At 39.0% G+C, this 27,935-nt stretch overlaps 1 protein-coding gene across 2 annotated transcripts in view; it reads right to left on the reverse strand.

Moving 5' to 3' along the window:
- Positions 1-27,935, reverse strand: part of DSE (dermatan sulfate epimerase) — a 69,895-nt gene that overhangs the window by 34,819 nt on the left and 7,141 nt on the right. The window contains exons 1-2 of one of the 2 annotated variants that reach the window (XM_058566407.1): positions 25,969-26,086; positions 8,455-8,923 (exon numbers count right to left, since the gene is read on the reverse strand). In XM_058566407.1, coding sequence (XP_058422390.1) covers positions 8,455-8,870 — 416 coding nt within the window. In that variant the 5' untranslated portion in view covers positions 8,871-8,923; positions 25,969-26,086. Of the gene's footprint in view, positions 1-8,454; positions 8,924-25,968; positions 26,087-27,935 lie in introns of those variants that run through there. The other variant, XM_058566409.1, reaches the window with a different exon arrangement.

The raw sequence follows: 27,935 nt of genomic DNA on the forward strand, positions 1-27,935 counted from the left end.
CACCTAGTTCCCCGCCTCTTAATTTCTCCCCTCTAAGCCATCCCACACATAAAGCTTCTAAACCACAGGCTTACGTGGGATAAGCAATGATCTGGCCCCTGACTATGTCTCCTCCTGCTGTCCTAAGCCAGCTTGTTGACACTGGAAAGGAAAAGGAAAGATGGATGAGAGAGACTGTGTTGAACATGGCTAAAACATGTTCCCTTAATGGATATGGCAGAAGGAGATGAAGAAGTAAAAAGCCATTGTGAAGACAACTGAGGTAAAATGAACTACCCAATCTTACAAGAGACTCCATGGGCATACTCATGTCATTATCGCTCTCTAGTAGTTATAAATCTCTATAGAGCATTAGTAAGAACTTAATGTCCACAAGATCCTACATCTTAAGTGGTGTTAGAACTGAATAGTTATTTCACTTAATAAATAAAGCCAACTTTTAAAAAATGATTATGAAACATTATTGAAATAGAATGCAGATATATATGTAGCACTTGCCAAGTAATATTTTCCCTCAAGATATCGGGCAAGGAATGCACAAAATTTAAACACCATGCTTGGCAAGTTTTTAATATTAGAAAAATTTAAAAGCCAGATTGTAAAAACTATGTGGAACTTAATACATTTGTGTCTCTGTTTGTATATACGGGGTGAGGGGCACTGACTTAGAACTCCATCAAAATAGCGGTAAGGATTCCTCTGGCCTTAAGTACAGCTCCCTCTGGCAACTCTGAAGCCCATGTTGCATCTAAAAAGGCAACAAATGACACTAAAAGGGTGGGAGGTAGGAGACAGCAAGTCACTTATCAGGGAGACAGATTAGGGTCTCACTCATCATGGAGATGAGTTGAAGGTCGCACCGATACTGAATCCTAGAGTCAAACAAAAACAGATCCCATAAAGAAAATTAACTTTGGATTTCTTTTCAATTGTGTGAGTACAGCTGTTATAAAATATCTTAAATTTATTGTTAGAAAGAAGCATTATTAAAACTACTTTATCCTCACTTGCATTTGAAATAGATGGAGAACCGTTTACTTGTTATGTATTGAACAATCACACTGTAAATGAGATGCTCAGGTAACCTGCACATCTGACCTCATCTCTCACTAAGCAATTCTTCATATGCTTCCTCCTGCCACGGTCACCTGACCTCAGTCCTTGCCCAACATCTTCATTTGGAACAATGCTGGCAACAACCTGCTTATTAAATGCCGTTCAAGAAGGGAATTCCCAAAGGCCATGTTCCTAACAAATGTGTTTCTGTAAATTTTAAAGAATCTGATCATCATAAAAAGCCTTGTAGTCATCAGTTTTAGCCTTCTAGTTCCAAAGACTTGAAGAGGGTAAAAGGAGATAATTTTCTTTCAGAGAAAAACAGAGGCAGAAAGAGAGGGGGAGGAGAAAGGGCAACAGGAAGAAAAAACATGAATGGGAAAAAACCAGGGGAATTGGGGGCTGGCTTTTCTGAGAGCCCAGGAGTTGTTTCCACGAGTCCACTGGATTTGTTTCCTCGAATCCAATGGATTCCAGGTGCATTCTGGGCTAGGCCTCCCAGTCTTCACCACTGTAAGGTCATAAGAAAACCTGATCTTTTTATTCACAGTGCTGTGGCTCCACATGTGGGGGTCCAGTCACATTCTCCCCCCTTTAATTCCCAGCCTTCACGTGCAATTTAGAAAAGTAAAAAGCCTGCAAAATAGCCGTAGGGAACTGTATTTGGAGCCCAGCAGGCCTTGCTGAGAAAGACAGGCAAACTCTTCATTTTGGAAAGTATGGGAATGAAACTGATCATTCATCATGCCAGAGGCTTTTCTTTCTTTTTTCTTTTCTTCTCTTTATTTCATTATTTTATTATTTTTTATTTTGCAAATACATCCTCAGATGTCACTCTCCAGAAGTTTGCAATCCACAGGCAAGGATTTAATACACAGTCTGCTGCGAAAAGAATTACAATTACTTCTCTGTCCAAAAGTTCAATTTTCTTTGTTTCCCTCACCAATTCTGATTTCCTGTAGTTAACTGGCTCCAACGCAAGAGTGAAGTAATTTCTTTTCTCTGTGATTTATTTTCTGACGATAAGTAAGCAAAAAATACTATAAAGAAATGGTGAAAGAATGATTCACAACGAATACTTCTCACAAACACAACTCCAGAGTGACAGAGTAGGTAAAATGGAGTACTGTGTATCAAGAAACTTAAGAATAAAGCTACATGTTCATAACTATTTCTGTGTAATAATAGTAAACTTTTTAGTAAAACTATGTGTCAAGCACATAGTGCTAAGAGCTTTACATGCATTGTCTCATTTAATCCTTGGAACAACCTTGTTTGCAGAGGAAGAATTATGCACATTTTATAGATGAAGAAACTGAGGTTTATAGAGGTTAAGGAACCTGCCAGAGGACGCATAGCTAAGAAAATGGCAGAGTCAAGATACAAGCGCAGCTCTGCCTCCAAAGACCACTATGATAGGCCCGTTCCCAGGGCTTACAATGCTTAGACAAAAGCCACAAAAAGCCTGCTGCTCAGAAATGCACACAGGAAAACTATGCCATCGACTAGAGCTTGAACAACAATTCCTTTCTGTTACAGTCGGATCTTAAATCTCTTAAATGTATTCATCTCTTCATATTACTATGTAAAATATGGTCAACTCAACTGAACCTTTCTTAAGTGACTCAGATCTGTAGTGTTTTCCAATAACCAGTGAAAGAGTTTTTTGTTTGCTTTGAGCTACAGAAGATCACTGTAAGAACTTGCAGAGGAGTGTAATGTCAGGGTCACCACAACCGACCTATCCTGAGCTCGACTAAGATACACATGTACAGGGAGGCTGCCTGATATGCAGTCATTTCATTTTTTCTACGTATGCAAAATGCTACCGAAGGATTAAGCTAGATTAGGAAAGAAAACGTGGCCTGGGGATAAACCCTCTGTGCACACCCTCCATCTCCACCACGGTTTTAGTGAACTTGACTTTGGAGTTCCTCCATCCAAGTATTCTCCAGTATCAATCATTCATACATTCCACGAAAATCTACTTGATGCCCTGCTAAGTGCTGGTGGTACACACTTGAGCAAAACAGACATGGTCCTGCCCTCAGCCCAGCCTCGTATAAAAAATGGCACTGTGCAACTCATCACATGTGAACTATAAGGATGTTCATGAGTATTGTGAAGGTTCTTCATGAAAACCCCAGGAGAAATTTCTTTCTGATCCCAGGTCAAGGGTAGTAGTTCGACAGAGTAACTGATCTGTATTTGATCTCAGGGACACCGTATACTTCCAAACGGACTGAGCCTACCTTCTTTGCTGTGAAAAAACTATGGGTCCACTTGTGGCTCACTCGTGATGTATAAGATGCATTTCAGCAATTCTCTCATTCCTAGTACAGTTGATGTCCCCAACCTTTTTCTCCGATCTTTACTTTCTCAACTACTTTTTTTTTTGTGTGTGAGGAAGATCAGCCCCAAGCTAACATCCATGCCAATCCTCCTCTTTTTTTGCTGAGGAAGACTAGCCCTGAGCTAACATCTATTGCCAATCCTCCTCCTTTTTTTCCCTTTTTCTCCCCAAAGCCCCAGTAGAGAGTTGTATGTCATAGTTGCACATCCTTCTAGTTGCTGTACGTGGGATGCCGCCTCAGCATGGCCAGACAACCGGTGCGTTGGTACGCGCCTGGGATCCAAACCCAGGCTGCCAGTAGCGGAGCGTGCGCACTTAACCGCTAAGCCACGGGGCCGGCCCCTCTCAACTACTTTTAATCTGAATCTTGTATTTTATGTTTCCTTAATCTTTTGGGGAAAAGGTATAGTAGAATTAAGTATAAATAAATAAATTAAAATATACTTACATATTATGAAAATTTTAGGAAAGTAGAGTAATATGCAGTGACTCCAAAAACACATCCTAAAAATTGACTTTTTGGAAATCTTTTAAATCTCCACTAAGAACTGCTTTTATTATTTTTCCTACGTTAAAGTTTAAGCTCTTGAGGAAAAAAACAACTGATGAAGAACTTTTAGTTATTTGGGGTCCAATTGTGTTCTTTTTTTTTTTTAAACTATGTAAGGATTGAATGCAGAAAGCAACCATTTATAAATGAGAATACCCCATGTATTCTGTGTATACCAATTGGCATACATAGAACTTGCTCTAGTGACTAGGTGATATCATCTAAAAAATGATTTCACCTGAAGTGTAATAAAATGCATTTTCTATTGTTACCAGCCCTAGATTTATGATCTCAGCTCATCAAGCCATCTTAAAGTGGTTGAATATTAAGTTCTAATCAAGCTTTTATATAATACAGAGCCAACCACAACCCAAATCCTAGCTCTCATTTGGAGGATGAGATCTATAGGGAAAAAAAGGGTTAATTCAAAGCTTAAAAACATTATTGGTGATGCTGAAAATAATTTGCCATTTTATATATATAGGTTAAAATAATATCTTTTTTGTTTGTTTGTTTTGGTGAGGAAGATTGGCCCTGAGCTAACATCTGTGCCAGTCTTCCTCTATTTTGTATGTGGGTCACCGCCACAGGATGTCCGCCAATGAACAGAACCACTGAAGCTGAGCGCACCGAACTGAACCACTAAGCCAGGCCACGGGGCCGGCCCCAAAATAATATTTTTTTAATTTGATTTTTAGAACTAAGTTACGAACAAGCTTAAATTATTCTGTTACTTTCACTATTATGAAGACTGTATGAGCATTCATAGAAGGGAGGAGAACAAAGGAGAGAGAGCTTCTGAGGAAGGATGTGGCATTTCTGCAAAGGCAGATAAAGCGCATAGATATGTCTCATCTTTCTGTGGTGCCCAATCAGGCAATAGGAAACACACACAATCATAATGCAAAAGGAAGAAAGGAGCTTGTATGCTGCGATTTTTCAATCACCACCGTAACATTATCTATCAGATCCCCTTTCTACTTTGTAAGTCTGTTTTATCAGATGGACACATAACAAGATCAGTAGAATTACATAATATTTTCCACTTAACTTTCCTTTTAAAATGGCTCAAGATTCTTAAATAAGTGAATCTATAGATGCGATTTTTTAGTTATTCATTTATAAAATACTCAAATGAAATGAACCACATTAATAAATTTGTATGCATGTATATCTCAGATGTACATCTTTTTAACACCAGACGAAAGACACATCATTGTTACTTTCCCTCAGGCCTCCTTCGTTGGTGTTATCATCAGATTCTTGAATGCAGAAAAAACAGCCCAGGGAGCATCACTGAAAGTTTTAATGGAACAAAGCCAAAAGTAAAATTTAATGAGTTAAACAGATGTTCTAGTTTTGAGAGCAATTTGAACAAAGATGAGTAAAACCTCCAAATAAACTCCAAACAAATACTATTTCCTTAGAGCCTACAAATACCAAATTATAAACCAGAGTCAAAGTACTAGGTAAATAACAGTAACAATAATTATTATTTTTATTTACTGAAGACTAAGTGACAGGAACTGTGCTAAGTACTTCACATAATCTCATTTAATCCTCTTAACAACCCTATGAGGTACATACTGCTGTTACTGCCACTTTATACTACAGGACGCTAAGACTCAGACAAATTAAGTAAATTAGTCTGAAGTAACACAAAAGAGTTGGGAGCTGGGATTCAAATCCATGCAGTATGACTCCAAAGTTAGCACTTTTCTACTGCACTAAAGAGCAGCATGATACAAACCTTTAAGTAAGTCATGAACGAAAAATAATGAAACCCCTTATTAAGTGATCCTTACACTCATTTCTGAGCTGAGGCATACTCCTAGCTGAGGTTTCAAACATCCAATATTTGCACCTTTTACCCTAGGTGTAAATTATAAAATTACTGGGCTATTACATCTTTGAATCTCCAGCACAGTGCATGACAGGCAATAGATGCTCAATAAAATGTTTGTTGATTGAATAAGTGAATGAACACAGTTTAGTTACTGGTTTTCAAAAGAGTAGAACTACTCTTCAAGGAAAATGGCAAATCTATCAGCCTGATGAAGCCACTGTAGGAAGCTTTTTTTTTTAATTCCATCATATTAATTATTTATCTATTTTTGTAAATAAAAGCTAGTCTTTTTTTCCCCCTCTGAAACCAAATATAGGTGAGCTATATCCTAAGACAATGACAACACCCAAAATATACTTCCTTGTGCATAGTGGGGACATATGATTTAGTTGATTTAAACAGAGATAGTTGAACTATAAAAACATTTAATAGTGTTTTAAATTGTCAAAAAGTCATTATGTTCAACTACAAACCTAAATGAAAATTTAAGAGTCTAGGGATTCGGTGTGGTGGTTTTTAAAAAGTTAAAATTTCCATAAAATCATTGAAAAGCACACCTAGAAACAGTACTTGCCAAGACAAAATGTTCCAGTAGCTCAACTTTTTATGCTGGGATCACTTCTTGAACTAGAAACCAGATGTAAAGGTAAATTCTTAATTTCTGACCTTCAGCTTCTAGGAGGTCAGGAGAAAAACAGTCAACTGTCCAGCCCTATTAAGTCACAGACTGTCTTCTGGGTTACTGGATAATGACACAGAGTTATAGCTATTTTTATCAATACTGCCACAGATAAAGTACTGTCCTCCCACAAATTTATACACATCTCCAATAACCAGTAAATCCGAACTTGTAGAAACTGAAAATTAATCATTTTTATTTCAAGTTATTTATTTTCCTTCTTTTATCATAGGAGACTATTTCTCTCTAATGACAGCATTATTCAAGTTGGTATTTATATGCCTGAATGTTTTATATTTTAATAATAAAATTATACTAGTCTTGTGGAATTCTCTTAATGTTATTGTATTTGTGCTTAAAAAATCTCCATGAAAAAATATTACTTCACAGTCAGCTATGCTTTTAAGAGATGAAATAGATGGCTTTTTATAGTAACTATCTCTATGGAACATTTTCATCAGTATCTTAACCTGTCAAATTTCACTTATCTATCTAACACAAAAAGGGCTTTAAAAGAAAAAGCACTCTTATAGACAACAAAGGTTTTTTTCTAAATAAAGTAAATATGGTTGCCATTTTTAACTAATTGCACAATGTCAAGTGAGTAATTGTAACATTTGATAATATAATCTTGTAGTTCAAATATCAAATAAATTTTCATCTGTCTTTTATTTTCTTTCTTGGTGTCAGAGAGAATAATATCCATTAAATAGAGTCAAAGTCAGAAACTACTGTATACATGGCTCAGCTTTGAGATAAACAAAATGAAAAGGTTCTTTTCAACCTACAATATTATAAGTTTCAAAATGATTATACATACCTAACAATAAGCCTTAAAGATCAGCTCTGATATGAATTTAATGCCAACACTCTCATGATCTTTTTCATTAAGAAATTCCAGAAAATGCTTCACACTCTATAAGCAAACAGCATTCTTTACCATATTGGCAGAAATTTAGGAAGAATTAAACTTCTTTACCACAGTGGCAGAATTCAGGAAGCTTGCAAACTACAATTCTTCACCGCTATATGGGAGATGTAATTCATGCGAGACGTAATTCATCACAGCATTAAATGCATTCACTGAATTTTCTAAGCATTTAAAAATGAGCTCTTCTCTAGCCCTATGACAAGTAGCAGCTTATGTAATTTTAAAAGGATATTTCACATAGTTTGTAAATTTTTTTAGTGCAACTGAACCATGAATGTGTATTTAAACACAGTTTAAGCAAGAATACCCATAGGATCCCTAATTTAATCAATCCATCCCATATCTTTCTGGAAGCAGGTAGACACATTAATTATAAACAAATAAGATAAATTTAAGCTAATCAAAAAGAGACAGGAATTTTGTTCTCAAATCTTGAACTTCTGGAAGTAAATTATTACATAATTAGAATTCCTCACACAATTACATTACAACATTGGTTTTCCTACAGGTTTGGGCAGTTTGCTGTTTATTGGATAGGCTCCTGTTTATAAATTGCCAGTTAATCCCATCACTTTACTTTTAGCTCCTTACTGTCATAAGATGCAAATAAGTCTTAATTGACTGAAATCTCTTGCTGGCAAAAGGTTTTCACCACTTGGGGGTCAATCAGAACCTAACACCAGATGATGGTAATACATACTTATTAAACAAGGGGAAAGAATTCTCAACAATCAAGATGATACTATTTACTCAATTCAGCAAATTTTTTTTTTTTTGGTTAGGTTGTATCTAAATATTTTCCTTCTAAAGCTAAACATGGAAGTTACTAGATCTTTTCAAACTATGGACCATTCATAAGCCACTGGGAACACAAATAACAAATAACCCCTCCCCTTCACTCACTCACACACACACACACACACACACACACACACACACCAGTATACGAAAATCTGGCCTCTGCGATTTCATCTAGATATGAATTCATTTCTTTAAATTGCAGAGTTAATACAGTAAGAAGAAAAAGACAAAAATCTACCAACTAGGCTGAGCCGCCATTCTCTCCATGTAGTCTTTGGCCATGTCTCGGGCTTCAATGTTCTCAGGATACAGCACACAGAACATCGCCAAGGCACCCAAGTTGTTGCCGTAAATCTCATTCCAGCGGGCGCTGTAGTCCTTGGGATCCCAGGGAGGGAGGTACTCCAAGGGGCTGGACAGCATGGTGTGCACCGCCTCGGTGAGCCGGGCGGCAATGTGCTCGTGCGAGCTGGCGGCCCTGAGCTGGAGCTCCGCCACCTCGGCCCTGGAGAAATACAGCATCGGGTGGCTGTCATAGTTGGCGTTGGTGAAGGGAATCATGACTTCTGGATTCTCGTCGGTGATGTAGGCTGATGCAAAGCAAAACAAACATATGAAAAACACACTGGGAGCCCCCCGTGTGTGAGTCTTCATCGTGGCATCAGATCTCCAAATCTCCAAGGCAGCCAAACCATCTTCGAAAGATCCTACAGGAGGAAAAGGATATGTCAACCAAGGGAACGTGGCAAAGTAGGACACGTGGTACGTAGCAACCTCACTTACTAGGAAAAGGCCTATATATTGAAAAATACAGCTTATGAATTTCGATTTTTTAAAAATATAACAAAAATTTGAACCAGGAAGAAACTTACTAAAACCTAATAATTTAATTAATTAATTGACTAATTAATTAAACATGATACATCAGACACAAATTCATTGTGGAAAATAGAACTTCAGACTTGGGGAAACAGTGTAATATTTGCTCAAGTAGAAAGAAAAACTGCCCTTGGCTGCCTTCTCATATTTCATCACACAAAAATGTTTAGATTTTACTTTTTAGACATTTTAGTCATTAGGTATTTTTTTAGACATTAATATGAAAACCACAATAGCCAAAAGCTGCTGGTGAAATGTCGACTGGGAATCTGAATGGATATTAGGAAAGAAAAGAAAATCCTGTCTTTCTTAAATAGCCTCCTTCACGCTCACTTCTCCCCTAACATTCTACATTCTGAACGAGGGGTTGGGATCAATACATCCATAGGAATGTAAGCAAACAAAACATTATGAATCAAGCTAAATATCTGCTTTGTGTCAGCAGAAGGTGGGGACAGAGAAGACAAAAGCAGGGTAAAGATCTGCCAAGCCCGAGCGATCCCTGGGCTGACATCAGCAAGCATGCAGTGCGAGATCACACACTGGCTGCTGGGACTAGAAACTGACACGCCTTCATTCAAAAAACAAAATCTCTGAATCAAAAGGCTGAAATAACACATGTGCATTTTCCCCTTTTTATTTGAAACTACTGTCTACTTTTTCATTTTGCATATGGGATTTTGGTGTCATTCAGTAAGTCAGACATTTAAACCAAGCTCACATATTTTCTTAACTACTTAACTTTCTCAAAAATCCTTTTTGCAGTGGCAGCTTTGCTCACAGGTTAAAAGAATGTCTTTCAAATGTAGGAACATTAAAAAAAAAAAAAAAACCACAGCCGAGTCTATGTCCCACATCTGGGATAAAGCAGGCATAAAATCCCCCAGAGGAAAGTCAGGGAATTCTTAAAATTCTTCAGAGGGGAAAGGTTATAGAAAGCAGACCAGAAAAAGACAGTTTTATGTAAATAATGAACAGTAGTTTTCAATTATTAAAGGGAGAAACTATGGAGAAAAATCAACCTCCCCAGCTGAACACAAACTATTTTTCCAAGGAAAAACTGTCTCACCTCATTTAGAAGAAAGAAAACTAAGGATTTCGCACACATTGGAGATCAATCCACATTCCCAACTTGCGATATCTCCAAGAGAACGGCAATGTGGCATCACTGTGGATGCTGCCATAAATTCTTGTATTCTTTATATTTCTGAATGTGTCTTAGACCATATATATGAAACTCAATGGCAGCCATTTTATGAAGGATTTTAGATTTACTTCAAGAGTAGAACTTGTGATGAATAAAAATAATTAGTATAGCCATGCTAAATAAACTATATAAAATAGAAATAACTCTTGGACTCTACTCATATTTTGTCTAGCACCCAAAGCTTCAAGGCGGCTGGCTAGATCCTTCAAGGTCAGAGACTTGGCCAAAAGAAATAGTCTTCTGTGGTTATATCTGGGGAGGGGTGTGGTCTCTGGCAATGCAGAGACGTGGCTGGGTCTGAATTAATGTTCAGTCACCCCCTAATCCCCGGGATTTATTGCTTGCTCTTTTCAGAGAACAATTGTGCTAAAAATTTCTTTTTAAAAAGCCTGTATAGGGGCTGGCCCCCCGGCGAAGCGGTTAAGTTCTGCATGCTCTGCTTTGGAGGCCCAGGTTCCTGGGTTTGGATCCAGGGCGCAGACCTACACCACTCATCACCCACGCTGTGGCAGCGACCCACATACAAAATAGAGGAAGACTGGCACAGATGTTAGCTCAAGGACAATCTTCCTCAAGCAAAAAAAGAGGAAGATTGGCAACAGATGTTAGCTCAGGGCCAATCTTCCTCACCAAAAAAAAAAAAAAAAGCCTGTATATATTGAATCCTCAAAAATCTAAGATGGATGCAGCCATCAATGCAATTAACACTGAGGGAATTTTAGGTACCCAGAGTGAGGATAGGTTGGAAGTTTCTCCTTTAATTGACCCCTACATACATAGAACTGAAGATCTTCTCTCCACTATTGGTTTTTGAATATGTAGCTCAAGTTCTAGGTGGGTAGGGGGTGGCTCGGGTTATGGGGGGATGGGTAAAAAGCTACGTGAAGACTAGAATTTCTCTACCTCAGATTCTGTGTAAACGTTCCCCAAAGGTGGCTAAGGCTGATTTGTTTTACTCTTTTTCTCTTCCTTTGAATCCTCCTGCCCAGGTCTGGAGTCACGGAGTTGGTCAGGGCTGCTCCAGAGCGCCCCTCATAATGTGGGACTCATCCTACGATCCCAGGCACTTCTGCCAAATTGCTTCCAGTTACGTCGGATGTGCCTGAGTGTATTTAAACAAGAAAGGTTGCTCCTCAAGCACAGAACCTCATTAAGATGTTGTTTTGGGAATGATGCCATCCCAATACGCCAACTGTTATTGAAGGTTCCCTAGTTATTGCTTCAAATTCATGTGAGGGTGTCAAGGCAGCAAGGCCGTGCGTTACCACACATTTAAAACATTAATTCTTATTGGAACACCATGTGGGCCAATGCAGAACCCACAGAAATTCTGCAGAACAATCATGTACAAGGACGCCGGAGGAGAAAGTACCACAGCATTCACAGTGGCACAAATTGTGTGTTGTTTTCCTTATATCACACTCAATGTGCTCAGCCCCTACTGCTCTCCCAGCTGTTAATTGAGGCCTTTGTTGATCTACCCCGAGTTCATTTCTCCTGTATCTGGCTCATACCTGTATCACACTGGACTGTTTCGGCTGTTTATATGCCATGCCTCACAGAAGGTGGGACCATAGCTTCCTCTTCCCATCACAGGGCTTCATACTGTGCCTGACATATAAAAAGCAGCTCAGAGATGCTCCTCTGAGCACTGAACTACCTCTCGGGCTTAGGAGCTGGTAGAGTAGATACCATCACTGAAATGAGCAAGGAGAAACCTTATTTGAAGCCAAAGCAAGTTTATAATTTTTCAGAAAAAATTTCTGCTAGGAAACTAATGGAGGAAAACACTCACAAGGCCTAGAAACTCCTGTAGCCTAAAAACTATTTGGTAGTTTTTCCAAAAAAAGAAAGAAAGAAATTAAACTTAACTGAAGTCTAATCCAACCTTGCTTTCAGCTGATAATCTAAAGGGAGACCTAATTCCCATCTACTATCTTAAATCTGTCTAGAAAATTTCACCAAAAAGCCTCTATTTCCAGTCTTTGGGTTTCCCCTTTCACCTTCCACCTTCGGCATCTCTGCAAAGAGAAGAGCTAAAATTAGATGAAAGGAGCATTTCTCAAGATAATTTTAGGTGGACAATAGATACGAATTTTATGCTAATTTTATGTATTTATTTCAATGTACGTTAGGAAAAAATATAACTAGCACATCAAACCTGAGATTTCAACAAATATGTAAAGTTCCCATTTAAAATACATTTAAGTTTAGGGGCTGGCCCCGTGGCGTAGCGGCTAAGTGTGCGCTCTCGGCTACTGGCGGCCTGGGTTCGGATCCCAGGCACGGACCAACGCACCGCTTGCCAGGCCATGCTGTGGCAGCGTCCCACATAAAGTGGAGGAAGATTGGCACGGATGTTAGCTCAGGGTCAGTCTTCCTCAGCAAAAAGAGGAGGATTGGTGTGGATGTTAGCTCAGGGCTGATCTTCCCCACAAAAATAAATAAATAAATAAATAAATAAAATAAAATACATTTAAGTTTAGAAGTAAGTTTTAAAAAAAAGTAAGTGGATAACACAAAAATTGTTGAAGGCAGTGCCTAAATGACTAAAGTTTGGGAGATGCTGAAAATGCTAAGGGAAACAATGGCCACTAAAGGCTAATGAGTTTACTAGAATGGCCGTCTCTGACTCTCCCACTCCCCCATCACAAAACACACATACACACACCTTAGGCAAATAAGTCAGTACTTTCAGACGTCCGTGGATGATCTCCCAAGCCATTCTCCCCTAGCTCATTGTGTTGCACAGCAGAGCACTGCCAGCTCCCTTAAATCTCTAAGTTGCACCTGGCCCAGTTCAAGAGCATGGCATTTTCAATATGGCAAAATCACGGGCTACCCCCAGCAGCTGCCCCTAATAATACACAGTTCCCTGTAATTCAATTCTCAGGATGTTTCTCAATGACTCTATTGAGCCTCATTTCCCCTAAAAGTCTTTCTTTCTTCTTCTCCTCCACTGTAATACACTAACTTGCCTAATCCAGTCTTCCTTCTCATTCTTTTGTCTCACTCTGCGCAGCTTAGAGAGCAAAACATGCCTAAATTTTGACATAATCAATGAATACAATATAGTCATTTAAGACAAGTGTAGTCATTAAGTATAGTCATTTAGTGTCAAGTATAAATTTGTCACTACAAGATACAAGATATAACCTGTCACCACAAGATAATTCAAACAGCAATTTGATCATCTCTCTGCCTCTATGCCCTACTTATATCTGCAGCAGTCCAAGTTTGGCATTATTCTTAGGCCAAAACAAATGATACAAAAAGCATTTAATAAGATGCCTGAATTCTAATTATCTTAAGTAGATTCTCACAAAGCAATAATAAGCCTAAAATTATTTTGCCTTAATTCTGATTTCAACAATCCACTCCAACTATTATGATTGCTGACACACAGAGATATTTTGTATGAAATGCTTTTCACATATTTGATCTTTTATTTACAGTAACTTAACGTGGCAAAAACAGTATCAAGAGTTATTGATACTGTTATTCTCACAGTATCTTAGAGTAAACTTCAGAGGCAGAACTAGAACTCGAATCTCCTAAATCCTCAGCTAAATTTATTTCCTTTAACCATTTTTTTTTTTTTTGGTAAGGAAAATTGGCCCTGAGTTAACATCTGTTGCCACTCTTCCTCTTTTTGCTGAGGAACAAACATTAGCTCCGAGCTAACATCTGTGCCTATCTTCTTCCACTGTGTATGTGGGATGCTGCCACAGTACGGCTTGATGAGCGGTGTGTAGGTCCGCGCTTGGGATCCGAACCCACGCACCGTGTGCCGCCAAAGCAGAGCGTGCAAACCCAATCACTATGCCACCAGGCCAGCCACCTTTCAGCCAAATTTTTAACAACAACAAAGTTTCCATTTTTGCCATCCCTACACAAAGAAAGCACAGAAAGAGTAAGCTGGCTGAAAAGAAAAAGAATTGAAAACTATACTAGCACACTGAGGTTCAAAAATGAAGTGGGTTTCCAAATGGTCTGAGACTGTTTATAAACGAAACACATGGTCGTACAAAAGTTCTTTCAATCCCTCTGGCTTTAGAAAATATAGAAAGTGTAAGTCTGGAAGAGAGAAATCACCCTGTAGAAAGTAAAACATGTCCCAAATTAAGATGGATTAAAAACCCTCTTAGAATATGTGCCAAGTCTAAGGAGCACAGAATAATGATTAATATCATGGGTGTGGAGTTGGGCAGACATGAGTATAAGTCCCAGCTGTTGTCTACTAGTTTTGACCAACTGACTTCTGCTCTCAAAGCCTCCATTCTCTCATCCATAAAATGGTCCCAATTTCAGCCAGCCTAGTGGCATAGTGGTTAAGTGCGCGCGCTCCACTTCAGCAGCGTGGCAGCCTGGGGTTCGCGGAGTTCGGATCCCTGGCACGATGCACTGCTTGTCAAGCCATGCTGTGGTGGCATCCCATATAAAGTAGAGGAAGATGGGCATGGACGTTAGCCCAGGGCCGATCTTCCTCAGCAAAAAGAGGATTGTCATCGGATGTTAGCTCAGGGCTAATCATCCACACATACACACAAAAAAATGGTCCCAACATCGTGGGGTGATTAAACATTATGTGATGCACTCAGCATAGAACCAGACATGAAGTAAGAGCTCATTAAATATTTATTTTTAATAAAAGCGAAGAAGTTTCAGACATGCAAGATTATATTAATCTATCCATAAAATATTTTATTTGAACAAAACTAAATATTACAAGCAAAAGAATGAGAACCAGAGACATTAACTGACTAGGGTAAGGTCAAGCCACTTGTTAGAGATTTAGCTGAACCTGGAATATAAGGCTCCTGACTCTTTGACACAACATTCATAGTATGCTCAACACGCACTGGAAAGAAAGCATATGACCCTTGAAATTTTTCGAGTATTTGTTGGAGGTTATGCCCCAAAAGAAAAGAATAATGATTAAATAAACTATTATATGAATTTGGTTGCTTCCCAAGGCCAGTAATTCTTGGTGTACAAAAGGTGACTGCTTCTTACTATTCTTTCAAAAGAAAGGCCAGGTGATAGAATAGGGGCTGGGAAATACAATCTCTGGCTTGGGTGCTGTTTCCTAGGAACAAATTTATATTATGGAAGGGGTACAAGATACACCCCTTCTGCTGGAGGGGACATCTGCTGCCACTGCCAGAGTTGATGAGTTAACCTCAGTTCAGGGTCTAGTCTTGGCTCAATGTCATCAGTATCTCAGCTGATCATCCTGGGAGATGCTATCTGATGTTAATAAAACTAAAACCCTCCTCCCCCAACATATATAAAACCAGAATGTCAGTGCATTCATTTACAAGAAATACAACTATCAAGTAGATTAGGAAACATTTTCTGGCTTCATTGGGAAACTACACAGGAAAGTAAAATTATTAGATAATTGCCTGGTGCACAAGGAATCAGAACAAAGGGAGGAGGAAGGGCCCTGAGCTTGGGGCAACTCAACCAGTCAAGATCACCGCCATAACTGCACTTGAGAGGAGGCTGTGTTGTCAGTCTCTGTCACAGATGCCCTTGGGATAGCATTAAAAAATTTTTTTAATTGAAGTGTAATGATATTTAGGAAAGAAGAGCAAAAATGTACATCCCCCACAGTTCCTGCCACCACCACCCCCAAGCTCAGCCCAAGAGTAGCTGTTCCAGTTTGCCCAACCCAATGGACGGGCCCAGTAGTTAGTTATATGATTAGGACAGTTAAATACCTCCCACACTAGAAGTGGATGTGCCCATATTCACGGAGGGCTTAAACAGTCCCGCAGACCAGACAACTGGATGCCCCTGACGTCGTACTCCCTCCCCTGAAAAATGTGCAGACACTGCAGAAGTCAGCAACTACGACCCTTCCTTGTTCATGCTTCAATTGAAACTCAAGTTTCCTGCCTCTTTAGGCCTCCAGTCAGGTTTTAGGCAAACTCTGATGCCCTGAGAGCACTAACATATCCTAACAGAGTTGTACATTTCCTTCTTTGGTCTATTTTAGGATTTAACTCTCAGAGAAACCTATTTCCAAGTATTTGAGAAACATCTTGCCATGGTCTCACACCTAACTACTTCACTATTTCCACATATTTTAACTAATGGAATGTACATATTTTTAGAGTTCTCTTTACTTTTCTATTTCAACCTTATTAAACATAGAATTAGGTTGATTTTTTGAAAAGTAATTTTTCCTTAATATTAAATTAAAACCTTACATGTCCTTGGTAAATTTTTGTAGTGAAATAAATCTAACATTATTCTTAAATACATCAAATCCTAAGAAAACATATGGTTTTGGTACTATACCATCATTCCCTAAAATTATATTCCCTGATGTGTAAAGCCTGTGGACTCAGCCAAAAAAGAAAATTTTAAAAACCAAGGGCTCTTAATGAAAATAAAACTTGCTTTTACTGAAGACTTATTGTTTCCTTATTTAAGGGTGAAATGAAAAATATCTCCCCAAAAAGTCATTTCCAAACAAAAATCCACAATATGAAATTATAGCATATTGAACTCCCAAGAATTTATACACACTACTGAGGGAGTAATTATAACTCTGAACCCACAGCGCAAAACCACATTGTGTATAATAATGGTGTTCACCATCTTCATGCTCAACACTGGAGAAACTCTAGGTTAGGTTTGTAAGTTAAGTGCAGGTCTGTGCAAAGAACATTTCTACATTGTCCCTAGGAAAGTTTCTGTGAAGATACCACATTTTCTCATAATATAATCTGAAGCTCATTTCTTTCCTATATCAACAATGATAATTGTACAACTTCCTTATATGAGAAGCATAATTAATCTAAATTATGTTTAAATTAATCTAAATTATGTTTAAAATGGCCATAGAGTGCCCGGCCCCGTGGCAGAGGGGTTAAAGTTCCACACGCTCCGCTTTGGTGGCCCGGGTTCATGGGTTCAGATCCCGGGAACAGACCTAGGCCACTCACCAGCCCTGCTTTGGCAGTGTTCCACATACAAAGTAGAGGAAGATGGGCACAGATATTAGCTCAGGGATAATCCTCCTCAAGCAAAAAAAAAGAGTATGACTGGCAATGGATGTTAGCTCAGGGTGAATCTTCCTCAACAAATAAAATAAAATGGCCATAGTTATTTTCTGATGTCAAGTCTCCCGTTCATCAGAGACTAGTTGAATGAGTAATTTAGTGGCTATCAAACTAAGGCAAAATTTAGTAGTAGAGTTTTCCCTAGTGCACATTACTACAAAACTAAGATCCAGCTTCTGAGAGAGTGGTTGTCTCATAGAATGTAGAAAGGAAGTAAAATCTGTATCATTTTCATGGAGGCAAAGAGAAAGCAGGGTAGAGGTGGGTCTATAAAGTCACTGATGAGACTACTGGAGTACTTAATTTTGCTTACAAAAAGGCTAAAAGAGAAAATGAAATGGTTATACTAAGATAAGCTATAAGTAAATTCTAGTTTATCTAGCAGTCTAATAGTTGGATATCTTCTGATTGGTACTTCTCTATTATAAGTTTAATTGATGTTCTTAATGATGGTTTTGGAATACAATATCCTAAAGTATATTCAGAATTTTTTATTCTGATATTTATTTTCAGAATAATTTACTGTTGAGTACAATTAAGTGTATTTCTTTTTGGTATTCTAAATCTTTTAAAAAGTAGAAATTTATGTGTATTAAGTTTTCCAATGCATTGTTTCCCAGAATCGGAGTATCAATTCCCTATCCATGTTGGGGGTAAGAATTTCTTATAAATACTAATAAATTAATTCAGCTACATATTGAGCAGCTATTAAATCCAAGAACTATGGTAGGCATGGGGATACAAAGCAAACAAGAAAATCTATGCTCTGCCCTAAACAACTATAGGATAAAAATCTAAGAAGCTGGAGTTTCTGAGGTGTTTTTTTTTAACTGCAGTACTTGTATTGCTTTGTCTGACTATAAAGATGAATATGAATTTTCCCTTAGACCAAAGCAATTTATTTAACTTACTGCACCCGGCCCCCAAAGAAAATTAGCAATCTTTTCTTTCAACGTTATTCTCAACAGTAAGTAACCAAAGATTTTCTGAAAAACCAGCTATAGATTTAACCATGAAAACACTCTTTTCTGGTATTACTAACTAAAAAAATAAAGCACAGAAAAGAAGATGAATAAAGATAATGAAGCCAATAGCTAAATATAATCTCAGACAGTTTCAAATAACAGTTAAACTAAACCATGAAATGCTCATGAAAATCTAAAGTAAAACTTTTCTGTTTGCCATAGATTTACGAGGGCAGACCGGTGAGATGGTTTAGAGGGCTGGCCCCGGGGACAGAGTGGCTTTTTTCACCACTCTATGACTTTGGACAAGCTAATTATCTAAACTCAGTCCCTCATTTAAAATGAAGATAAAATGGTATCTGGCTCATAGACTAGTTGGGAGATTGAGATAACACCTATAAAGCACTTACCACTTCCTGGTAAGTGTCCCCCAAAAATGCTAGTTAGTACTGTTCACCTCAGAACACAGTTAGTGGTTGAGGGTACAAGCTGCAGCCAGACTTCCTGGGTTTGAATCCCAGTGTCACCACATCCTTAGTGATGTACCTGCTTCCTCCTCTGTAAAATAGATAAAATAAGAATAGCTTCCCCACAGGGTCTCTGTGATCTTAAATTAGCTGATATCTTTAAAGCATTAAAAGGGTGCCTAGGATTTAAAAGGTGTTCAATAAATGCTGGCAGGCATCATCTTCTCAATGAGCACTCCCAGGTCAGTCCCACTGAGAGGAAGTGTGCCATGACACCAGGAGGAAGTGCTCACAAAACCATGACTCACATTAAGTGATTTTTTAGGTACAATGCACTGTGTGTCCATAACCTTGCACACTCAAGATCCTAAAAATATCAAATCTTTTGACAAATATAAAGTATTTGATGCCAAGAGGCTTCTCCTTCTTCCTGCTCAACTACACATTTATAACTTTCAGGCTACATGTTCCAAGTAACTGAACACATCTGAGGAGAAAAGAAGTCTTTAAATCTAATACTATTTCTTCATCAACCAAAATTTATAGAGAGATATAAAGCTTACTGATACACCATACTGATATATATCTGCTTAAACATAAAAAATGTCCTAAATATAGAAACATCAGTCTTGATGAAATTTAAAAGATGAAAAAATTACTTCTGAATTTAAATATAATTTTATAAAATTTGATGTTTGATTGAAATACATTTTCTACTTCCTGTAAATGGCAATATATGTTAACCTTCAGTTGGTAATGGAACTCCTTGAATTTGTGGATAAAACTATTTCTAATTCTGTAACCAACTCTCCCCCTTTGATTTTTAGATCTGCGACTTCTTTTCTTACCAGTGGTGATGGTAATTTTATGTGTCAACCCGACTGGCCACTGGGTGTCCAGATATGTGGTTAAACATTATTTCTGGATGTGTCTGTGAAGGGGTTTCCAGAAGAGGTTAGCATTTGAATCGGTAGACTGAGTAAAGCAGATTGCTCTCTCTGATGTGGGTGAGCTTCTTTCAATCCATTGAGGGTCTAAATAGAACAAAAAGGCAGAGGAAGGGAGAATCCATTCTCTCTCTCTCTCAATCTCTCTCTCTGTCTCACTGCATGAGCTGGGGCATAGCCTTCTCCCACCCTTGGACTGGGTCCTACACCACCAGTTTTCCTGGGCTCCAGCTTGCAGACAGCAGATCATGGGACTTCTCAGCCTCCATAGTCACATAAGCCAATTCCTCTGCCTCAACATCAACTTCCAGGCTACCTTTCCTCCTTTCCACCTCTTTCCTGATTCCAATCAATATCACATATACTTGCAGGTCAGTGTCCCTGTTCTTCTAGCCCAGTATCTGCAAACTTCTATGGGATGAGTCCTGACATCAATTACAGATTTTCAGGTAAAGCACCACAAAACATGCTTAACCTCTTGTGTGTAATCTACTATGGTTCTCTCACGAATTTAGCTAAAACTAGGCATATTTTGACTATGTGCTTATATCATCTCCTCCAGGATCAGGTCCTATAAGTTCACCCTCTAATAATAATGACTCAAAGAAGCACTAATACCATGTTTAAGGCCCTGCCATGCTATGCAGGAAAGGGTTAACTCAGCAGGCCTATTGCTCAAACCCTACACATTTCCAAGAAAGGCCTGTCTTTAGGACTGCCCCTTGTCTGACTCATAGGAGATGAGCTCTGAGCCCTTGTAATAGTCCACCTGATAAGAGTTTTTTGTATGGCTGAGGCCTTGGGCCATGTGGTACCAGTTTGATCAGATAGTTTATACTAACAATGTGACATGATGAACTTCTGTCTTTGCTCTGGGGGGCTAGTCGGAATAGCTGAAGTCAGTCATGCATGTCTACATGACAGAACCCCAATGGAAGCCCTGCACACCAAGGCTCAGGTGAGCGTACCTGGCTGGCAACACTTTGTACACGTTGTCGCATATTGTTGTGGGGGTGCAACCCCACTAGGAAAGCACTCCTAGAAGCCTGTGCCTGGTCTCTCCTGGCCTTCGCCCCTTGCCCCTTTTCCCTTTGCTGATTTTAATCTGTATCCTTTGGCCGTACTAAACCATAACCCTGATTATAGCAGCTTTTTTGAGGCCTTCTAGTGAATCACTGAGCCTGACAATGGTCTTGAGGATCCCCGACCTTCATTTTAGTCCAATCATCTAAGTTCCTGTTAGAATTACGAGAGTCTTGCCATAATACTTTGTCCCATTAGAAAAGAAAACGTTATGATACTTTTCACCAAATCTTTCTCTTTACATAACTTTTGCTATTTTTCTCTTACACTCAGAAAAAACAATTTTGTCCAAGGATGCTACAGTTGGAGCAAAGGACACAGCTGAATATACTGGACTTACAGATTGTTTAAAAGCTTTAGATATCGTTTAAAAATGAAATACATAGATGTTAGGCAAAAAGCTTAACAGAATTTCATGGGAAAGTAATTTGCTGGCATTAAACCTACAATTCCAGTTCATTTGATTGAAATGGAAATTTCATTTATTGGATGAATATATATGGAGTGATGTTTTCACCACTAAACATGCAGCTCTTTTTCATTCATTATGCATATTCAAGCATTCTTCCGTTTTTTCAATCTTCAAATACCAATGATAAAATTTACTTTTTTTGCTGCCTTTCACTTTCTCAAACATTTTTATACGCACTTTTTATGATTCTCATTTTTGTCTCACACATCATAGGTCTTTAGCAACAAAAGCCCTGACTACTTTCCAAATGTCCTCTTATGAATCACAATGAAAACTCAGAATACCACAGACTTGGTTGGTAAAACAATGATGCACAGACATAACTAACCCAAAGATGCAAGCATTGCCTTCTCAGACTTCCCCATCTCTGCTACTGGCAACCACTCCTGCTAGCAATTCAGGCCGAAACTCCCCCTCCCTCTCTTCCCCCCCCCCCCCCCCCCCCCCCGTCTCCATATCCAAACCATCTGCAAATTCTGTTGGCTCTACCCTCAAAATCCATCCAGAATCCAGCCACTTTCACCACGACCAAGATGGCCTAAGCCACACCATGTCTTGCCTGAATTACTGCAATAGCCTTCAACCTAGTCTCCTTGCCTTCGCCCTTACCTCCTGATGGTCATTTTCAACACAGGAGCCAGAGCCATCCTATTCAATCATAATTCAGATTATGTCACCACTCTGCTTAAACCCTCCAATGCCTTCCCATCTCATTCCTAGTAGAAACCAAAGTGCTGACAATAGCTCTCAGGGCACTACAAGGCCTGGCCATGTACCTCTCTGCCTACGCGTCCTATATCTCTCCCAACTCTATCCCCATTCGAGCCATGTGGCCTCCGTGCTACTCTTTTACACATGGGGTATGCTCCCTCCTCAGCGCTTGTGTGCTTGTTCTTTCCGCCTAGAATGCTTCCCCCCAGACATCCACATGGCTTGCTCCCTCACCTCCTTTAAGTGTTTGCTCACATGTCACTTTCTCAGTGAGGCCAGCCGTGACCAAGTGTCTTATTTAAATTACATCCTTACCACACACAACCACCACCATTCCCTAACTTCCTTTCAGATTTTATTTTTCCTCGTAGCACTTATAACCTTCTCATCTACTATATAGTTTACTTATTTCTTTTGTGTGCCTGGCTCCCCACTCTAGAACATAAGCTCCATGAGGGCACCTTGCTTTCTGCTATCTCCCAACACCCAGAAGAGTACTCAGCTTTTAATCAACATTCAGAGAATATTAACTGAATAGATGAATTTAACTAAGGTGTCAAGATGTAAACCTTCAAAAACTCAGAAATAACTATACACATAATTATATAGCTACATAAATATAACTACATAGAAAGAAGCAAAATAAATTTTCATGCACTAAGACAAACCATTTGGAGGTAAAATGTGCTACAATGCTTGCAACTTTCAAGGTTGCTCAGGGCGATTACCAGAGTTTACTGTTACTGAGAGCTGCCGCCATAGCCCGCGTTCTCCCAACCTTCTCTCAGACACAAAGCTCTATGTTCGCCCCAGGGTGCTGGCTGGCTGCTGCACCCCAAATCTCCCCCAGCCCTCATTAACGTGCCTGGCCCGCCTCTGACCGCAGTCCACTCCCTGAGCATCCCTTGTTGTTTCTCAACATTCCACAGCTGGTTTTCATGGTTTTCTTAGGGTCTTTTCCTAAATGCCACCTCAAAACTTTCAGCCCATTTCACATAGGATTAGACACCTTGCCACTCCTCCCGTCTACTCATGCCCAGTCCAGCCAGGTCTCCCTTTCTGCTGGATGATTGTTTCGACGCTAAGATTTTTATTGAGGTTATTCTTTTTTGAAATTGAAAGTGATTCTCTTCAGGTCCCCACCTTTATCTATATTCCCAAGGATTAGTATTATTTGAAGGTTTGGTATAAGGACTTTATTAGCACTACTATTTGCAAATTTTAAAAAATCTTTCTATACTGCTGGCATTTATCTAGAGAATTCAAAAAAATAAGGATGCTTTCTAATGAATTATTATTTATTTTATACCTATATCATTCCTGTTACTTTGTACTAAAAAACTTATTATGGGAGTTTTTATAGATCTATCTATAAAGTGTTACTGGTCAGGAAACAATTTTTGAGGAAAAGCTTTACTAGACTGCTGGAGACTACGCACGCTGTGCAGAACAAGAGAATAATTTCTGAATTGTTGGCCACAGATCCACAGGACAAAAAACATGTTCCTGCCAGAAATACTCCAATTCAGGGCCTGAAACATGGCCAGATATTTCATGTTTATGTCTGTGTGTGTGTCCAAGGTCAGGAGTGTTTAACTCAGTGTCTATATCCTTGTCTTAGTGAATCCACTGTCTATATTTCACTCTGTCTTTCACAGTATCCTACATGGGGGTGTTAGCCCCACTCCGTGCATCTCCTCATCTAGGCATACACCTCTCATATCCACCCTGCCCATTTCACCCCATCTCTGCTCACAGCCAGATTCCACCTTCTTTTGGTCAAAACTGGTGGAACACTTCTTCATCCATGCAGGAGAAAACTCATTTTGTAGTAATCTTATCTTTTAAACTCTCTTCCTATGTCTTGTCCTAAATGGATGTGGAGACTTAGATGAGTACCTGTCATGTGATTTCTGAGTTAAATGGGGCAGGGGAGAGATACCAGATGTCACTTAGGATCCTTCCAAATTAAATATTTCCTGAAGAAACGTGGACTCTTTCAGTGACACATTAGCTCTTGCTGCGCTCTCCCATGGAGGCCGAATCTCACATTCTCCCCAACCCACAAGCAAGATGGAGCCAGCCTCTTCAATTCCTGGGCCACCTTCATTCTCTCAGTGGCTCCCTAGGACTGACTCTCCTGGCATTTTCATGACTTAAAGTCACCATTTGTCTATGTACTCTTTTTAAGCTTCACAGGTAATTTCTATTGCTTTGGGGATATTTCTAACTTCTTCTGTGATTTAGGAACCTCAATCATATTTGCCCATCCACCTCAATCCCTACTATAAACCTGGGAGACATCAACTTCTATCTCACCTCACAGCTGCACAGCTGCCCACTTATTCATCTCCAATTGACTCCTCAGTAAAATCCTTACTATTGATACTTTAGATTTTTCTCTTTCCAAAAGCATTGACTTCTTCCCTTATTACCTATACATTGGAAGAGTGATATATCATCCAACTTTATAGAGAATACTGAAATTATCCAGTACAAGTATAATGTCTTTAAACTTATCTAAATATTTTTACCTCCAATCCCAAATAGAAAGAAGTCACCAAGAGTGCCATGCTGGAAAGAAGGAAGAAAGGCCAAAGATCCTTTCAGGAGACAGGGAGCACACCAATATCCCAAGGCCCTCTGTGACATGTCCATCTCTGTGGCTCTTCAGAGAATGGTGCAGGTCCAGGCAAACAGGAGAGAGAAGGGCCAAGGACAGCTCATTAAATGTTTCTCATATAAACCTACAGGTTCCTCCTCTTTTCTAAAATCCTTTTGGCACACCATGGCCATAGTGTGGTAGACTCAAAAGATCTGACCTAGAGTCTGTTTTGGGCTGAATTGTGTCCTGCAAAGATTCATATGTCCTAATCCTCAATACCGCAGAATGTAAACTTATTTAGAAATAGAGTCAGCACAGATATAGTTAAGTTAAGACAAGGTCATAATGGAGTAAGATGGGCCCCTAATCCAATATGACTGGTATCTTTATAAGAAGGAAAAATTTGAAGAGACACACACACACAGGGAGAATCCCATGTGAAGACCAAGGTAGAGATCAGAGTGAAGTACCTACAAGACAAGGAATGCCAAAGATTGACAGGAACCAACAGAAGCTAGGTGAAAGGCATGGAATAGATTGTTCTTCATGGCCTTAGAAGAAACCAACCCTGCTGACACCTTAATCTTGGACTTCTAGCCTCCAGAACTGTGGGACAATAAATTTCTGTTGTTTAAGCCACCCAGTTTGAGGCACTTTGTTACAGCAGACCTACCAAACTAATAGAGAGTCCTCCTTCTATATTTTTCTCATTGCTAAAGTAGGGATTGTAATTCTTATTATGTCTACATCAGAGGCTGCTGTAAACAATAAATTTCATGCTTACCAGAAGTCAGGAACTATGCTAAGTACTTCACATGGATTAACTCATTTAATATTCACCATAGCTTCATAATGTAGGTACTAATCTCATCTCCTTTTCACAGAACCTACATTTTCATAATGTAGGTAGTAATCTCATCTCCTTTTCACAGCTGAGGAAACTGAGGCATAGATGGAGCAAGTTACCCGAAGTCACACAGAAAGTGAAGGAGCGAAGATATAAACCTAGCATTCTAACTAATACTACCCATGAAATAACTATCTTTATAAACCATAAAGTTCCTCACAAAATAAAGAAATCACCATCATCATATCACTTTCCTACTCAAGAGCCTCTATTTCCCACAGCAAAATGGACAACTTTCCACATCCAAGAGCTTTCACAGTCTAGCTCTGGCCTACCTTTTCCATTTTATCACTCACTTCCTCCCTATACAAACTCCCCCTTCGCACTTATCTGCTCATCCTCACCTGAGCACAACTCACATTTCTGTCCTTTATTCCCATGGTTACTCCCTTCCCTGGGGTTCCCTCTACCTACTCCACACCCAACTTCTTACCTTTTTCAAAAAACACAAACTCTATCCATAAATGGTCTCCTTGGGGTCACATATAAGCTCACTTTTCTTTGAGAACGCAGGGAAGATGCCAGCCAAGAAGGTGCTTATACCATTTTATAAGATTGCAGAAGAAAGAAAATACTTACACAAAATAAAAAGAAGGAAGTTTGCATGAGAATGACAAAGTACTATTAAAATTTACAGAAGTTAACACTTCTGGCTGGAGTCAAGAAGGGAGGATGCACTGAGGAAGTGGTAACTGAATTAGGCCTTAAAAAGGGGTCAATAAGAATGTTTATAGCTTTAACTGTCTCTACTAATTTAGTACTAATTGGCATTCAGTGCTAATTAACACCAGTTATTTGAGGGTATATGTTATCTGACTTTCTCACACTTGTTTCACCTACTTGGGTATAAGCTGCTGGTAGGCTGAGGTCTCATCTTGTCCTACAGTGTCATGCACCACTGATTACGTGCAATTACAGGGCTTCAAAAAATATTTGTGGAAAATACGAAAGAATATGTGAAGAAAGGAAGGAAGAAAGAAAAGAGAATATCATAAAAGGAGGTACGTGAATTCCTATGATTTTTCCAAGAAGTTCTCCTCAACCTGGCAGCCGCTGTATTTCTCTGCCCGTGCCTCTTCCTGTGCCTTTGCTCAAGTGGCTGCTTACTTATAATTCTTTTTCCCCTCCCCTTTTTGGCATAAAATGCTCTGAGGTCCCATCCATTCTCCCCTCCTGGTTGAGTATTCTCTGCCCATGGAACCCTCACAGATCTCTTCCTTCCTGCAATCCTACCGTAGGCATTGGTCTCCGTTCAGCACTTAACTGTTTTCATGAGGTTTCATACTCAGTTATCCTTCTCCAACCAGAGTTTATGGCTCCTCAAGCCTGGAAACCACGTCTTATTTATTTTGCATGCCTCCCCTCTTCACCTCCACTCAGAAGTTCCCTCAAACACAGAAGTACCTGGCAAATACTCACTGAATGACTAAATCCTTGCAGTATTTGTATCACTAAAGTATAACGTTCTTTCCTCTGACTCTCCAGGTTCAAAAGGACATTGGAAAAAGTTAAATATCAAAGCATTCATTCCCAAGTAACACAGATTTATCTTTGCTAAAACTTGCAATCACTAAACCAAACTGCAGTGGCTTCACCAACAAGAAAAAAAGGTGCAAAGCACACAAAGAAGGATCTGTTATATAACCACCCTAACACTGCTAGCTCAGTTCAACTTCTTTAGACACCAGATTTATCATTTTACGGCAATTTAGTAGTGTAAATACTCCCACACATTTCTTCCCCAAGAAAGAGATATTGAAAGTGGTCCAACTTAACCTAAAACTTGTAAGATGAAATTTAACAAGTAAAGGTGAAACTGAATTTTTAGAGTTTCCAAAGCAGATACTCAAATACCATTTGCTAATTTGAATTTTATATAGGATAATTCTATGCAAGTCACCATAAGACTAAAAATTTTAACAGTGAAAATCTTAGAACCCTAACATAACACATAGTCAACAAGATAAATCCGATCTGAACAATATTGGTTTCCTTAGGGAAAAAAAGTAGATCTTAAAATTTTCCACTAGTATTTAAAAAAGGAAAAAGTGAAGTATTGCATAAAAGCAACAGATCGATTATTTCACTCTCTACTTCTCCTGGGTTTTCATTAGAACCAACAGGCTCTAATTTGTAGAAAACTTATGGTAAAGATAGAGGAAGAAAAGAAGAAATTAACCTCACAACTGAAGGGGCCAGCAAAAGACACTCTTACCTAAGATAACTCTGCAGGTTTTTCAGTGCTTCCAAGAACCAATTTCCTTTGAGAAATGTAACTGTGAAAAACATTTCAAAACTGCTTTAAAACTATGGGCTGTAAAACTAAGTCGAAACACTTAATTCCAATGGCCTAAGACACTGACTTTGCTGGGCACCACTTCCTGGCATCTTCTAAGCTCA

Source organism: Diceros bicornis, chromosome 23 (genome assembly GCF_020826845.1).
Source record: "Diceros bicornis minor isolate mBicDic1 chromosome 23, mDicBic1.mat.cur, whole genome shotgun sequence".
NCBI lineage: Eukaryota > Metazoa > Chordata > Mammalia > Perissodactyla > Rhinocerotidae > Diceros > Diceros bicornis.